This window comes from Komagataella phaffii, chromosome 2, assembly GCF_000027005.1.
Source record: "Komagataella phaffii GS115 chromosome 2, complete sequence".
NCBI classification, from domain to species: Eukaryota; Fungi; Ascomycota; class Pichiomycetes; order Pichiales; family Pichiaceae; genus Komagataella; species Komagataella phaffii.
Genome location: NC_012964.1, coordinates 206,504 through 220,778, shown reverse-complemented (window position 1 = coordinate 220,778; position 14,275 = coordinate 206,504). Strand labels below are relative to the sequence as shown.

Genomic DNA, 14,275 nt, shown 5'->3' with positions numbered 1-14,275 from the left:
AAGATCGTTAATACATTTTTCAACCGTTTCAAAAGACTGCTACATCTATCTATATTTCTAACGAAAGGAGCCTCAAGTCATGAAGCATTCATTTTCATAACCGTTCACTATTACAAGTTCTTGATAACTTGTTCGGTGAAGTTTGAAGTCGAGGAGGTTCCTTTCAAGTCCTTAGTTCTGTGCTCTGGTCCAGAAGCAATGGTCTTCAAGACAGAGTTTTCGATCTTGTCGGCATAGCTGTTCAAAGACATGTGTCTCAACATCATGCATGAGGATAACAGCAGAGCAGTTGGGTTGGCCAAGTTCTTACCAGCAATGTCAGGAGCTGAACCGTGGACGGCCTCGAAAATGGAAACCTTATCACCCATGTTTCCAGAAGGGGTCAAACCTAGACCACCGATTAAACCGGAGGACAAGTCAGACATGATGTCACCGTACAAGTTAGGCATGACCATCACTAAACTCTTGTAGTCAGATGGATCAGTACATAACTTCAGAGAAGTGTTATCCAACAACTCGAAGGACAGCTTGATCTCTGGGTACTCAGAAGCCAGTTCTTCAGCAGTCTTAACGAAAAGACCATCGGAAAGCTTCATAATGGAGGCCTTATGGACGACCAAAACTTCTTTTCTTCCAACAGAACGAGCGTACTCGAAGGCATATCTGATACATCTCTCAGATGCAACCTTGGTGATCAGCTTGATACTTTGGACAACACCTGGAACAATAGTGTGCTCGATACCGGAGTATTCACCTTCAGTGTTCTCACGGATCAAAACTGTATCGACATTCTCGTAAGGGGTCTTGTAACCTTGGATGGACTTACAAGGTCTGACATTGGCAAACAAATTGAAAGTTCTTCTAAGTGTTAGATTCAGAGATTGGTGACCTTTTCCAACAGGGGTTGCGAGAGGACCTTTCAGAGCCACCAAGTTCTTGTTGATAGAGTCTACGGCCTGCTGTGGCAGAGTGGTCTTTCCGTTGATGAACAGAGGAGTGACATCGCATGATTCCCACTCAATTGGGACGTCAGCTGCGGAGTAGATTTGCTTGACGGCATCACTGATCTCAACACCAATACCGTCACCCTCTATGAAAGACACGGTGTATTTTCCATTGCTGTTCTTCTGTCCGAGGAACTGTGCAACGTTAGTAGCGTAAGATCTGGTGAACGGAGTTGAACGGATTGCTCTAGAATATTGTCTGAACATGGTGGAATAATCTGAAAGCTTTTAGTGACTGGGTAAAAGGGACGGATAGAAAGTGCAGGTCGACCTTTTTTTTCTTGGAAGGAGCGGTGTTCGTTGCAACCGGGCGCGATATTAGAGAACCCATAGCGTTAAGTTCGGCTCCGACCAGACAATTTGATGTCCGCGATCGGAGTTGATGCTAACTGGCTTGCCGAAGTAATCTTTGGCTGAAATTCGCAGTTTTGAGAATGTGGGACGTGTTAGCGATCTGGGGAAAGATTATTCAGATATTGCCTCCACCTCGCCCCCTTTGAAAATTTTCCACCTCCGCCTAGCTGCCCTCCGAAATCCTCCCTCTTCTACCCCTTTTAGTCGCCCGCGATGCGCTGGATATCTAACTTCCCTCCTCCAAGTAAAACTTTCACTGAACGAACGATGGCTAGGGACATCCAGCTTATTCGAATCCTTGGAGAGGAAACTTACAATAAAATAAGTAACAGTAAGGTTTTACTGGTTGGTGCCGGAGGAATAGGATGTGAACTCCTTAAAGATCTTCTGCTAATGGGCTATGGAGAGATTCATGTTGCAGATCTTGACACAATCGATCTGAGCAACTTGAACCGCCAGTTTCTGTTTAGACAAAAAGATATAAAGAAGAGCAAAGCAAACACAGCTGTAGCAGCTGTGGCTTTGTTCAAAGGAAACACTCGGTTAGAGCCTCACCATGGAAATATTATGGACGTTTCTCAATTTCCCTTGAGCTGGTTCCGCCAATTTGACATAATTTTCAACGCTTTGGATAACCTTGAAGCAAGGGTGTACGTGAACAGGATGGCATTGTTTATAAATAAGCCGCTCATTGAAAGTGGTACTACTGGGCTGAAAGGTCAGGTTCAGCCAATTTTCCCATATTTAACGGAGTGTTTTGAATGTACCGCCAAAGAAACGCCTAAAACATTCCCCGTTTGTACGATCAGATCCACACCAAGCAAACCTATTCACTGTATTACATGGGCAAAAAACTTTCTTTTTACACAGTTATTTGGAGAAGAATCTGAGGATGAAATAAACCCAGCAGATCTGGAAACTGATGATGCACAAGAGATTGAGGCTCTGCTGAAAGAAACCAACGAGCTACTAGAACTAAAAAACTGATAAAGGAAGATTCTGCTGAAGAGTTCATTGATTCAGTAGTAGAGAAAATATTTGTGGAAGACATTGTTCGATTAGCAAAGATTGACACTTTGTGGAAGACCAGACAGAAGCCAATACCATTAAATTATGAGCTATATTCGAAAAAACTCAAAGAATTGCCTACTAGCATCATTTCAGATGATCAAAAGATATGGACAACTGAAGAAAACTTGTTTGTACTAATAGACTCTCTGAAAAGATTGCAAGCTCGTTATAAGTCTGAAGGGGTATTGGATTTCGATAAAGATGATAAAGACACCCTGGATTTTGTCGTCGCAGCTGCGAATTTACGATCATTCATATTTGGAATTGAAACAAAATCCGAATTTGAGATTAAACAAATTGCTGGTAACATTATTCCAGCAGTGGCAACTACTAATGCAATTTTTGCCGGTTTCAGTTCCCTACAGTCACTCAATGTTTTCTCTGATGATCCTGTTGGAAACTCCAGACTGATTTATGATTCAGAGTACATCAACAAGTTTGTTACACAATGTCCACCATTGCCAGGCAATTCAAATTGCAAAGCTTGTGGGATCCAGAGGGGTATCATAACGGTTCCCAGTTTGGATATACAACTGGGTGAGATTCACAAACAACTTCTGAAGAAGTTTGGCTATTCAGATGATGTTTCTATTGTGGTGGGAAACAATAGGCTAATTTATGACTACGATTTTGAGGACAACCTCATTTCTTCATTGAAGGACCTTACAATTGGAAGTGGTAGTATATTCTTCGTTAGTGATTCCGATGATGATCTGCAAGACATTGAACTATACCTGGAAGTTGCACCTCAAGAAACAGATATAACTCTTACGGATATCACAATTAAGAAGAAGCCTTTGAAGAAAAAAGAATCAAAAGAAGAAGTCACTATCCAAGACGATCAAATGGAGGAGATATTTGATGAGGATGAAATTCTGCTAATAGATGAACCCGCAGAAAAGCGACCTCTGGAAATAGAGCAGGAAGAAACATATTCGAAAAGAAAGAAGAGTACTATATAGACTTGGACATGTGTTCATTCCTCGTTAAAGGTATTATTTTATTCATAATAATGTATTATACATCGTCACTCTCTTTATCGTTCTGAGGCTCGGGAGTAGTTTCTTGTAGTTGATCATCCAAAAGCTGGGGTTTCTGTTTATTCTGGTAGATACGATCGTTGACTGGAACGACACTGGACAAAGATCTACTATGTTGGCGTCGATGTTGCCCTGGTGGTGGAGCCAAGAAGGTCGAATCAGTGCTTGTTGTAACTGACGGTATCGTGTCGCGTTTTGTTCCTTTCGTATCAGTAAGTCTTATTATCTCTTGGGGAGAGTCATTGAGTCTAGCAATCAAAATGTACGAGAATTCTATCCATATTTCCAAAACTGCATGAGAAAGTGCATATTCTTCTGGTGACATGTCGTGATCAGGATGGGTTAAAATAGACGGTTGAAACACGGCAGCGAGGTTCTTCGCCGTCATCAAATTTTTGTCTCTATGTTGGGTACACAAAGATAATAGATCTAAGATGTACAGGATCAAGTGTCGGGATTCCTTGGGAAGATAATTAAAAAGTAGAGCGTATTCCTTAAGGGCAGCAAGAATGCTCTTTTTCAGTTTCTTTTCATTTGCAGCTTTCTTAGCTTCCTTTGCTTTGTACTCCTCATTCTGTTCGTCAATGTCCTTTGCTTGCTGTTTTGATTCTTGTTCTGATTGCGCTTGCACCCCAGTTTGCTCTCTGTCTTGTTGATCTTTCTCTCCCTCCTGCTCTGGCGACTTCTCCTTATCTTTCTTTTCAGATTTATTTTTAAGATAGTTCAAGATTCTCGGCCTAGAACGAATTGGATCTCTAAATTGCTCATACAACGCTAAGGATACCAAAGGCTCAGGAAGAAAGTTCAGGTACCGCCTCATCAGAGAAGCAGCATCGTGAACTGTGGTGCCGTAAGATTCCCAGTCTATTTTTCTACCGTACAATGGAGCGGTGGAAAACACAAATTGCAACTCTTTGACCCTTCGGGATGATCCAGCGACCCGGAAGATTCCTTCAACATCTAAACCGTTTTTCTTGATATAAATTCCACATTGAGCAATGACAACGGGTATCAAACCGTAATCACTTGATCCACAGTTGATCTTAGCACTTGCGATTTCCAAGCTCTGCTTCAACGGAACCGCAAACACCTGGGAGTCTTCGAAAAAATCTTGCTGTCTCGAGTTCAAAAATGAGTTCCTATGTTGTTTCAGTTTGGCCTCATCACTCAGGTCCAATTCTTTTGAGTTGCGGTGCAAGGACAGCCTGTAAGGTATATAATTACTGGACCGAGATTTGGGTCTCATCTGAGGTCTCTTTGGTGATGTATTTGTCGTTCCTCCTTGTTTAGATGGCGTCTCGTTGCTCGTGTAAATACTAAGTGATTCGTTAGAGGAGTGACGCTGCTTGAAGTTAGACCACCAACTGGAAATTGAATTCCTCGGGGGAGAAGTGGACGTTTCCATTTCCAATCTGTTTCGATATGTAGAGAAGCTTTGCGGATCAGTGGTGTATAAATGCAAGGGGCTAACTAAGATTAGGTTGGTACGGGAACGGTAACCATTGTGCTGTGTATACAGTTCTCATTTATTTTTCTGTGAAAAAAATATTTCCCTTTTCGGTAAAAAGAGTGAATTTTTTTAATTATTAGTTACATAAGGGTACAGCAATGGTTTCAGAGTGGTGTCATAAGCATTGTCCTAAGGACATTGAGGGGAGGGGGTGTCTTGGTCATCTACTCAGATGATATCATTATGTTGGGAGGTTTGGTTTGGAGTGAAGCAGATTGTGGGTTGTTAGAAACACTGGAGGGAGGGTTGTCAGACACGCTACTAGGAGCCTGGCCAGGATGAGTATAATCAGAGGAAAAAGATGTCGTGTGCTCCAAGGATGCTCCTGAAAGATTTGAATGCTTCAAATTGGATATGACATCTGGAGGAGAAACAGCGGATGACATGGACTTACTGTGTTTCCTTCTTCCAGAGTAGCTCAGGTTCAAGAAACTCGACAGAGAATTGCGCTTTGCTTCTGGTTGGGTCACTGGGGGCAAACTTGACCTGGCTATTGGCGGTGGTTTTTGCTTTTTTGTGGTCTGACTTTCCAACAGTGTACTTGCACGTAGTATGCGGTCACTGTACTCAATCCAAAACTCCACTACCGCCTGTGAGAGGATGTACTGCTCTGGTTCTAGATCGTGCTTCGGGTGAAATAGCAAAGACGGTTGGAAAATGGATGCCAAGTTTCTGACTGACATCAAGTTTGTAGACGAGTGAGTAGAGACCATCTGTAGCAGGTCAACCAAATAATAGATTAACTGGCGTGATGGTAATGAAAGTTGGCTGAAAAGATCCACATATTCGGCTAGGGCTCCATGAATCTCTTTGATTAGTTTCTGTTTATGCTTCTTTCTTTTTTGTTTTTGTTGTCCATCGGGTACTATCTCTTCTGAGGCATCTACAAAGTGATCTTCAACATCTTCCGTTCCCAGAGGAGCGTCCATATTCTCCGGAGTCTCGTCATCATTGTCCTGATTGTTTTGTGCATTCCTAGTAGCCCTTGGCTCGTCTCCCTCCTTCTGTTTCATTATTTTGTCACGTTCTATTCTCCTTTGCTCTTTCTTCTTGAAATATTTCACAATCAATGGACGATTCAAAATGGGACTTCTAAAGGCCTCATACAAATCCAGAGGAATAAGTGGCTCTGATAGTGAGGTCAGATACCGCCTCAATATGGAAGCGGCATCGTGTACTGTATATCCGTTCCAATCAAACTTTGCACCATAGGTCGGGGGAGAAGAGAAAAGAACCTGTAATTCCCTCACCCGTCTTGCGGCACCAGGCATTCTGAAGATTCCTGGTTTATCCAACCCCTGTTGTTTGAGAAATAAGCCACAACAAACGACCAGAGTGGGGATACGTCCATATGTCACGCTTGTATTTATGTCTGTACAAAGGGCCACTTTGGCACTTGTAATCTCCAACGAAGATTCCAATGTTACGTTAAAGACAAGGTTATCGCCAACGCCACCTTTGGTTAAGTAATTATCCCGTTCCTTCCGCTTTGTGAAAAAGTCATCGATGTGTTGTTTATAATCTGAGTTGGTCTTAATTGCAGTAGACGATCTGGATCTGAATCTTATTCTTGGTCTCTCGTCATCCTGTGGCACCTTGTTTGACTGTGCGCTCCGCTGGAAAGATTTCCACCAGTTAGCCAAGGATTTCTTGGCTGAAGGATTATCTTCCATATCAATTTTGGGTGTCGAGAGGTGAAGATCTAAAGATAGCCAGAAATCGTAATAACCTTAAAAATAAAACGAGGCTTTACTTTTTGTCACATTTTATTAAAGTTGAGTTTGGAACAGCAACCTATCTGTTGAGACGATGATGCATAATCGGCCCGTGCTAGGGATTGACCGTATTTCGAAGGCATTGGAAGGACGTTCAGGAGTTACACTAAGAGTTTACAGGTAAATTGATTGAGAAACACTGTGGACGAGTCGATTCTAATGAGAGTTTGCGGAGAAAGCGTCCACTATATGGGTAGAATGAAGCCTTACTACCAAGCCCCTGAGAGACTATGTTTATCTCATGACCACAGACGGTGGAAAAGAAGTAGTCATGGTAAGCGATACCAAAAAAGATTGAACTTCCTCTGCCTACGGATAAACAAACTTGTCGATCCATGTTAACTACATCAGATACCAGGCAGAATCTTTCAGGATACACAGCCCCCTGTTAGCCTTTTGCGTACCAAATGTACTTCATCAACTTCTATGTACTGTGGGTGCCAGTTGGTATAGTCGTGTCCCCTAGGGATGTGTACCACGTGATCGTGGCGTCCAAGAGACAAGTGACCGAAATCCAATCGTTAACAGCACCTTGAAAACACTATACACCACCACCTTCCTCAATTGCGAACTATCCGATATGAGTTTCAAAGGTTTCAGGAAAGGATTGGTCAGAGGGCCACAATCTATTCGTCAAAAGCTAAACATGGGTCAAATTACCGAAGATCCGGTCTATGTTGATGCAGAACGAAGATTCAAAGAGTTGGAAGACGAGACCAAGAGGTTGAGTGACGAGAGCAAACGTTACTTCACTGCAGTTAACGGTATGTTGAACCATCAAATTGGATTCAGTAAAGCTATTGAGGAGATTTACAAACCAATCTCGGGACGTGTGTCAGACCCTAGCACCTTGGTGGTGGAAGGGTCCCCTGAAGGTATCGAGGCTAGTACTCAATACAGGGAAGTAGTTGCTGAGTTACAAACAACTTTGAAGCCAGACTTGGAACTTATAGAGACCAGAATCGTAGCGCCTGCTCAACAGTTATTGGATGTCATCAAGTCCATTAGAAAAATGGCAACGAAGAGAAACCACAAGCAGTTAGACTTGGATCGGGCCCAGAATAGCTTGCACAAGATTCAGGAGAAAAAAGAAAAAACTGTTAAAGATGAGGAGAAGATGTACAAGGCAGAAGCTGACGTGGCTATTGCCCAACAAGAATATGACTATTACAATGACATGATGAAGAACGAGTTACCCGTTCTATTTAAATTGGAAGCTGAATTCATCAAACCTCTTTTCGTTTCATTCTACTATATGCAATTGAATATTTTCTACACTTTGTTCCAACGTATGGAGGAGTTGAAGATACCTTACTTCGACCTCTCTGCAGATATCATTGAACAGTTCACATACAAGCGGGGTAACGTCCAAGAACAAGCAGACGCTATTGGAATCACCCATTTCAAGCTTGGTAATGCAAAGGCTAAATTAGAGGCTACAAAAAGGCGTTATGCCGCTGCTGGCGGTCCTGCTGGCGCAGCTGGAGTTGCTGGTGCTGCTGCTGGTTCCACTGCAGCGGGTACGGAGCAGCTTCCTCAGTATGGGCAAACTCCAGAGTATGGTCAAACTGCTGCAGGTGCTCCTGCTTATGGTCAACCTTCTGCCGCTACTCCCGCTTATGGCCAAGCACCAGCCTATGGCCAAGCGCCAGCTTATGGTCAAGCGCCGGCCTATGGGCAGGCTCCTGCTTATGGGCAATCTAATTCCCCATATCCTCCCGAGAAAGTCGGTTATGGACAGCCTCAAGGCTATCAAGCACCAGTCACTGCTGCCTCTGCTGCTTCTCCGATCCCTTCTGCAGTTCCTTCTACTCCAACCGCTCCCACCACTGCTCCTGGTGTAGAGACTTGTACTGCTCTGTACGACTATAGTGCGCAAGCCGCGGGAGACCTGTCATTCTCTGCTGGACAAGTTATCGAAGTCGTTCAAAAAACAGACGCCAATGGCTGGTGGACTGGAAGACTCAACGGAGTGCAAGGTGTCTTCCCAGGCAACTACGTTGAACTGAATAAATAATGCTAAATGTCAAATATCAAGAATCTATACGAACACAACATGGGCATGTTGCACGCGATACGTCTGTATCAAACTAATAATATTTTCGTTTTGTGTCCTTAATACACATATCCTTCTGTCATTCTTCAATTGAATTAGTTTGCTGTCAAGAATGGATCTGATTAACTCTTTAATAGCGCCATTCAGGAACTTCTATCAGAGATTGGCTATCAGATTAGCACCTTTGGGAAGAGTTCTCCTCTATCCATATGTTCTTTTCCTGGCTCATCTCCAATCAGTACACTTTGTTGTTTACGTGCAAGCAAAGAATCTGGAGCTCTATTACCGTAGAGAAGCTCAGAGATTCACTTCTGGTAGCAGGAGGTCGACAACGTTCAAAGATAAATCACAGGAATTGGACCAGTGGAAGCTGGATTTTGGTACTTCAAGGCCAATCGCAGAGGAGGTGAAGCCTTTATTCAGGGCATCTGTGAATCCGAGAGACGTGATGCTCAAAGCTTGGGGTAGAACTGATTATTACTATGACAGATATGTTGTCCACACCCCTTTTTGTATTATTGTTCGTCTATCTGGGGAAAGAAACCGGTACATATATTCTCCACGACCAGGAACAAAACTTCCTTTTGTTCTTTCTGAATTACCTGAACCTGACCAGTATCATTTTTCTCCAGAAGCGACCAGAAGCTTCAATCTCAATAAGGCGGAAGTCCCAAAGCCTGTGGAAAAGCCATTGGTTAAACTCTTTGAACGAGAAGTCATTCCAGAAGTGGTGGCAAAGCCAGACACGCCGGCCATCGATAAAAGTCCAATAGTTTTGGATGCGGATACAGGGACCAAATTCTCATCTAGCCATACTCCTTTGACTGGTCAATTGACCGTTTCGAAAACGGGCTCTCCAAGAAATAGAAGAATTAAGCTTGTAGTTAATAAGAAACCAAAGGCACCTTTCATTGGGTCGTTTTATGATTACGAGCACGTCAGACATGAGATCATTAATTGTTTCGATAGGCCAGAACTTGACTACGGATCTCTAGCGCCCAATATAGTGAGGTTAGCTTGGCATGTATCTGCCACATATGATCAAAGAACTGGTACTGGAGGCAGTAACGGATGTACCATCAGATTCCCACCTGAATTGACAGATCCAGGAAATACTGGACTGCACCCTGCCATGTCAGCGCTAAACTTAATTCAGGCTAAATTTCCATGGATATCCTATGCTGATCTCTACACTTTTGCTGGAGCCATTGCAATTGAGTATTTGGGAGGTCCGAAAATAGACTGGAAACCTGGTAGAGTGGATTGTACCGACCAATCTCTGGTACCCCCAAATGGTAGACTGCCGTTGGGAAGCTTGGGTGCAGATCATATCAGAGATGTGTTCATCAATGCGCTTGGATTCGACGATAGGGCTGCTGTTTGTCTAATTGGAGGTGGCCATGCACTAGGAAGGACTCATGCCAAGTATAGTGGCTGGGATGGAAAATGGACAGAGAATCCTCTTCAGTTCTCAAATCAGTTTTTTTTGGAATTGTTAACTCATGAGTGGGACGAATGTACAGTTCCTGAAACAGGAATGAAACAGTTCTGCTACGAAAAGAAACGTTTAATGATGCTGAATACCGATATGGCACTGCTCAGAGACCCATCATTTGCTAAGTGGGTCAAGATCTATGGGGAGGATGAGAAGTTGTTTTTTGATGAATTCAGTCAGGATTTTGCAAAGCTTCTAGAGCTAGGTGTTGATAGAGATAGCGATGGAATTGCTAGGAAAAAATTCTAAGGACTCTGTCACTTCGTCTGACTCTTGTAACTCCAATCCTTTTTATTATTATTGAACTAAATTAACCCTCGTTACTCATCATATATACTACTGTGCATGATATCTAAGTTGTCTGTTATGGAACTTGGCAAATTGTCGGTATCCAAAAGGCCAGACTGGGCTATATTGTCAGCAATGTCATTTGTGTCATTATCGTTCAAAGTAGAAGGACCTCCTAAAAAGTCCATCATCATATGCATTCCTCCTCCTCCCGAATACTCGTCAACATCTACTGGAAGAACCTTTGACACGCCTTCCAAAAACCAAACCTTATCTTTCATCTCGTCAGTGAAGTTTCTGAGAAGCGTGTAGTACGATCTCATAATTCTCATGGCAGAAATGTCTCCATTGATTAACAAAGTCAGGAACGTTTTATCCAACAAAGCTGGAAAGGCAAAAACTCTCAGGATAAAATCTGATTTGTATCGCTCATTGTGCAATTTGTTCAAGTAAGCCAGAGTAATAAGGTAAGGTGACGTATAAGTAACGGGGAAAAGGTCGGTTAGCTCTTCATCAAAGCATAACAACTGGGAATATTTCACATCATGTGGGTGGTTAGCATTGGCATTATCGCCCATCAGGTCAACGTCTCCCAGATCACTTAAATCAACGGATATAAATTTGTGAAATCGGGAACTTTCGTTCAATGGCCAGACAGCTGTCAATATAGTGGCAGCTCCCTTAACGTGGAAAATCCAGGCCGAAGCTGGAAGTGATTTAGGAGACGTTGAAGTAGGTAACGATGCATTGGCCAGAGAGTCCATTATTAGTATTAAAGCTGAAGCCACCAGGGCATCAGTATTTGCTGGTGAAATCTCAAGTACGGCCTCACGTAGGAGACGTAGAGCATCGCCTCTATGGCAAGTTACACACTGGTCCAACCCCTTTTCAGTCCGTGAAAGATGTGTAGCACTGAAGGCTAAAATTGAATGCATCAAAAACGGATAATTGAAAGCCAGCATAGGAATGTCTTCACACCAGATCTTGGCATCAGATATACCAGCTGCTGTTATCGTATGCCAAACTTTAGTTATGTAGTGATACATTAGCCTTAGATCTAGCATGTTCAGATTTCCTGTGTACTGGTTGGAGGGTGAGTTAGAAGTGGCCCCAAGAGGAGGCCCAGACGACAATGGTACTGTTATAGCTGGACTGCCATCACTCGTACTGGAGCTGAGCCTCTTAGGTGGTGGACTCATATAGATACAGTCCAAGCCCAAGTGCTCACATTTGTTGCATATGGGCTTATTTTCATCACACTTGACTCGCCTTTTTTTGCAAGTCGTACATCCTTTCCTGCTCTTGTTATGGTATTTCCGCTTGCCCTTGGAAGACTTAAGCACCTTATTTGTTGTTAACTGCTCTGATCCAGGGATCTTTAGGTTAGCCATGTATGGTCGTATAGAGATATACGAGAGAGTAGAAATATATGTAAGATCTGAATTTTTAGCCTTTTAAAGATTATTCGTGTATGCTTATGTAATAAGTGGGGGTTACTACATACCATATTCCCCTCTAGGTGTCTATCTACTACCTAAGCTAGTGATCGTGGCCATGAGGATCCTCCTTAGCAGGTTCAGGATCCACAGTGATCATGGTATCAATTCTTAAGATAGCCACACAAGCCTCCAAAGCGGATTTCAAAGATTTCACTTTGGACACGGTGGGCTCCAGTACTCCGTGAAGAACCTGATCGGTAACTTTTCCTTTGATTAAATCCAAACCATAGTTTTTGTAGTTTTTCTTCTTTAACTCCGTTGGTAGCGCTTGCTGGGATGCAGCGTGATACGATCTTAACTTGGGTACAAGGTCTGAGGAGTCTTTGGCTGCATTAACAGCCAGAGTCTTGGGAATCACTAATAAGGCATTTGCGAACTCTGCAATGGCCAATTGCTCTCTTGAGCCTACAGTAGTGGCAAAGTTCTCCAAATAGATATTCAACGCAGTCTCCACGGCTCCTCCTCCTGGAACAACATTACCGGATTCTAAAGTTCTCTTGACAACCGACAGGGAGTCGTGAATGGATCTTTCCATCTCATCCAATGTGTATTCGTTTGGACCACGAAGAATGATAGAAGCAGCAGAATGGGTCTTTGTTCCCTTCACTAAGATGCACTCGTCATCAGAGATACGCTCTTGAACGACTTCGCTTGCATTTCCTAGGTAGGAAGAGTCAAAAGTCTCCTCACCTTCAAGATCAGACATACTCGAAATGAAGGTAGCACCCGTTGCTCTGCTTATTCTTCTCAGGTCTTCTTTCTTACATCTTCTAACGGCCATGACGCCACTTTCAACAAACTTCTTTAAGCACAAATCATCAATTCCCTTGGTGGTCAACACGACATTAGCACCTGCTTCGATAATCTTGTCAATTCTCTCCATGATAATTCCATACTCTCTTTTTCTAATCTCTTCCAATTGATCAGGATCATCAATGTTTATCTGAACACCCATAGCCATACGGGCTTTTTGCAAGTTGATATCAATACAAGCAATCTTGGCGTCCTTAACATATTTCACCATCGCCTGCGACGCTACGGTACAATTCAAAGCGTAACCGTTGATCAACATTGACTCGGTGGAAGACTTACCATGAGATTTCAAAATGTTAACAGCCTTGATGGGGTATTTAGTCTCACCTTTGTTGTTAGTGGTCTTTACGGCCAACATGGCGTCGACCACCATCTCACTGAAGAAAGCGGAATCAGATCCAATGATCTTACTGCTCATTGAAGTGCTGGCTATGTTGATCAATATCTCCTTGGAGAACGAATCAATTGATTGACTCAAAACTTCATTTATGTACCGAATAGTTTCCTTGAGGGCCAATCTGTATCCTGTGATTATAGTCGTTGGGTGTATCTTGTTTTTGACCAGCTCGTTGGCTCTTTTAAGAAGTTCGCTTGCGATGATCACCACACTTGTGGTCCCATCACCAACTTCTCTATCTTGTTGTTGGGCAAGGTCTACAAGGATCTGGCCAGCTGGATGCTTCACGTCCAGTAAATTTAAAATAGTGGCACCGTCGTTCGTGACAACCACGTCTCCAATGTCGTCGACTAACATCTTGTCCAATCCAACTGGGCCTAAACTGGATTTCACTACATTTGCTACCGCTTGGGTTGCTAGCACGTTTTGCTGACGAACATCGTCTCCGCTGACCTTTTGAGCTCCAAGGAACAGGGTATCTGAACGGGTACTGTCGAACATTATGGGTAGGTGAAAGAATAAAATTTTGCGAGGGCGAATTTTGATGGCGAAAGGAGAGCTAGGCGGAAAGGTTGAGAAGTTTTGATAACCTACAGGCAGACCCAAGAATACAAATGATCCAGGAAGGTAAAAAGATGCCACTTGGCTGACCAGTTGTTACACCGGGCAGTAGCTGAAGCTAGATACTACATGGAAATTTATGATTTTTTAGTTTTGGAACATTTTGCAATTGAAAATATCAAGATCACTCACTGCGCTCTCCAGCTTGAAAGGTTTGATCTCATAAGGAAAAGAGATTCCAGAATCATGGTGACACTTTATGGTGGAACAGCAGCACTCCAGTAAAGTCTGGATGCTTCTTTTGTCCCCCTCTGACAAGAATACCAGATGTCAAAATGGGTCTCAGGTTCCTTTTATCGGTGTACGAAGAAAAATGTCTCTAACTTATCAAACTGCATTGCTCCTCACCATG

At 43.0% G+C, this 14,275-nt stretch overlaps 8 protein-coding genes across 8 annotated transcripts; 3 read left to right on the top strand and 5 right to left on the bottom strand.

The window, feature by feature from the left end:
- Positions 1–110: 110 nt before the first annotated feature.
- Positions 111–1,211, bottom strand: PAS_chr2-1_0120 (Subunit of mitochondrial NAD(+)-dependent isocitrate dehydrogenase, which catalyzes the oxidation of; the record flags this gene model as incomplete). Its single annotated transcript, XM_002490959.1, has 1 exon — positions 111–1,211. The coding sequence occupies one exon, from the start codon at positions 1,209–1,211 to the stop codon at positions 111–113; it is 1,101 nt and encodes a 366-aa protein (XP_002491004.1).
- A 360-nt stretch (positions 1,212–1,571) lies between these two features.
- On the top strand, positions 1,572–3,391 carry PAS_chr2-1_0119 (Nuclear protein that acts as a heterodimer with Aos1p to activate Smt3p (SUMO) before its conjugatio; the record flags this gene model as incomplete). The annotated part of the gene is made up of 2 exons (XM_002490958.1): positions 1,572–2,076; positions 2,355–3,391. 2 exons carry the CDS (start codon positions 1,572–1,574, stop codon positions 3,389–3,391), a joined length of 1,542 nt encoding a protein of 513 aa, XP_002491003.1.
- A 55-nt stretch (positions 3,392–3,446) lies between these two features.
- On the bottom strand, positions 3,447–4,874 carry PAS_chr2-1_0118 (GTPase activating protein (GAP) for Rho1p, involved in signaling to the actin cytoskeleton, null mut; the record flags this gene model as incomplete). The annotated part of the gene is made up of 1 exon (XM_002490957.1): positions 3,447–4,874. The coding sequence occupies one exon, from the start codon at positions 4,872–4,874 to the stop codon at positions 3,447–3,449; it is 1,428 nt and encodes a 475-aa protein (XP_002491002.1).
- Positions 4,875–5,143: 269 nt separating this feature from the next.
- PAS_chr2-1_0117 (GTPase activating protein (GAP) for Rho1p, involved in signaling to the actin cytoskeleton, null mut) lies at positions 5,144–6,652 on the bottom strand (the record flags this gene model as incomplete). Its single annotated transcript, XM_002490956.1, has 1 exon — positions 5,144–6,652. One exon carries the CDS (start codon positions 6,650–6,652, stop codon positions 5,144–5,146), a length of 1,509 nt encoding a protein of 502 aa, XP_002491001.1.
- A 682-nt stretch (positions 6,653–7,334) lies between these two features.
- PAS_chr2-1_0116 (Actin-associated protein, subunit of a complex (Rvs161p-Rvs167p)) lies at positions 7,335–8,771 on the top strand (the record flags this gene model as incomplete). The annotated part of the gene is made up of 1 exon (XM_002490955.1): positions 7,335–8,771. The coding sequence occupies one exon, from the start codon at positions 7,335–7,337 to the stop codon at positions 8,769–8,771; it is 1,437 nt and encodes a 478-aa protein (XP_002491000.1).
- A 151-nt stretch (positions 8,772–8,922) lies between these two features.
- PAS_chr2-1_0115 (Mitochondrial cytochrome-c peroxidase) lies at positions 8,923–10,554 on the top strand (the record flags this gene model as incomplete). Its single annotated transcript, XM_002490954.1, has 1 exon — positions 8,923–10,554. One exon carries the CDS (start codon positions 8,923–8,925, stop codon positions 10,552–10,554), a length of 1,632 nt encoding a protein of 543 aa, XP_002490999.1.
- A 71-nt stretch (positions 10,555–10,625) lies between these two features.
- On the bottom strand, positions 10,626–11,984 carry PAS_chr2-1_0114 (Sterol regulatory element binding protein, induces transcription of sterol transport and biosyntheti; the record flags this gene model as incomplete). Its single annotated transcript, XM_002490953.1, has 1 exon — positions 10,626–11,984. The coding sequence occupies one exon, from the start codon at positions 11,982–11,984 to the stop codon at positions 10,626–10,628; it is 1,359 nt and encodes a 452-aa protein (XP_002490998.1).
- Positions 11,985–12,132: 148 nt separating this feature from the next.
- PAS_chr2-1_0113 (Alpha subunit of chaperonin-containing T-complex, which mediates protein folding in the cytosol) lies at positions 12,133–13,803 on the bottom strand (the record flags this gene model as incomplete). Its single annotated transcript, XM_002490952.1, has 1 exon — positions 12,133–13,803. The coding sequence occupies one exon, from the start codon at positions 13,801–13,803 to the stop codon at positions 12,133–12,135; it is 1,671 nt and encodes a 556-aa protein (XP_002490997.1).
- Between the last annotated feature and the right edge of the window lie 472 nt (positions 13,804–14,275).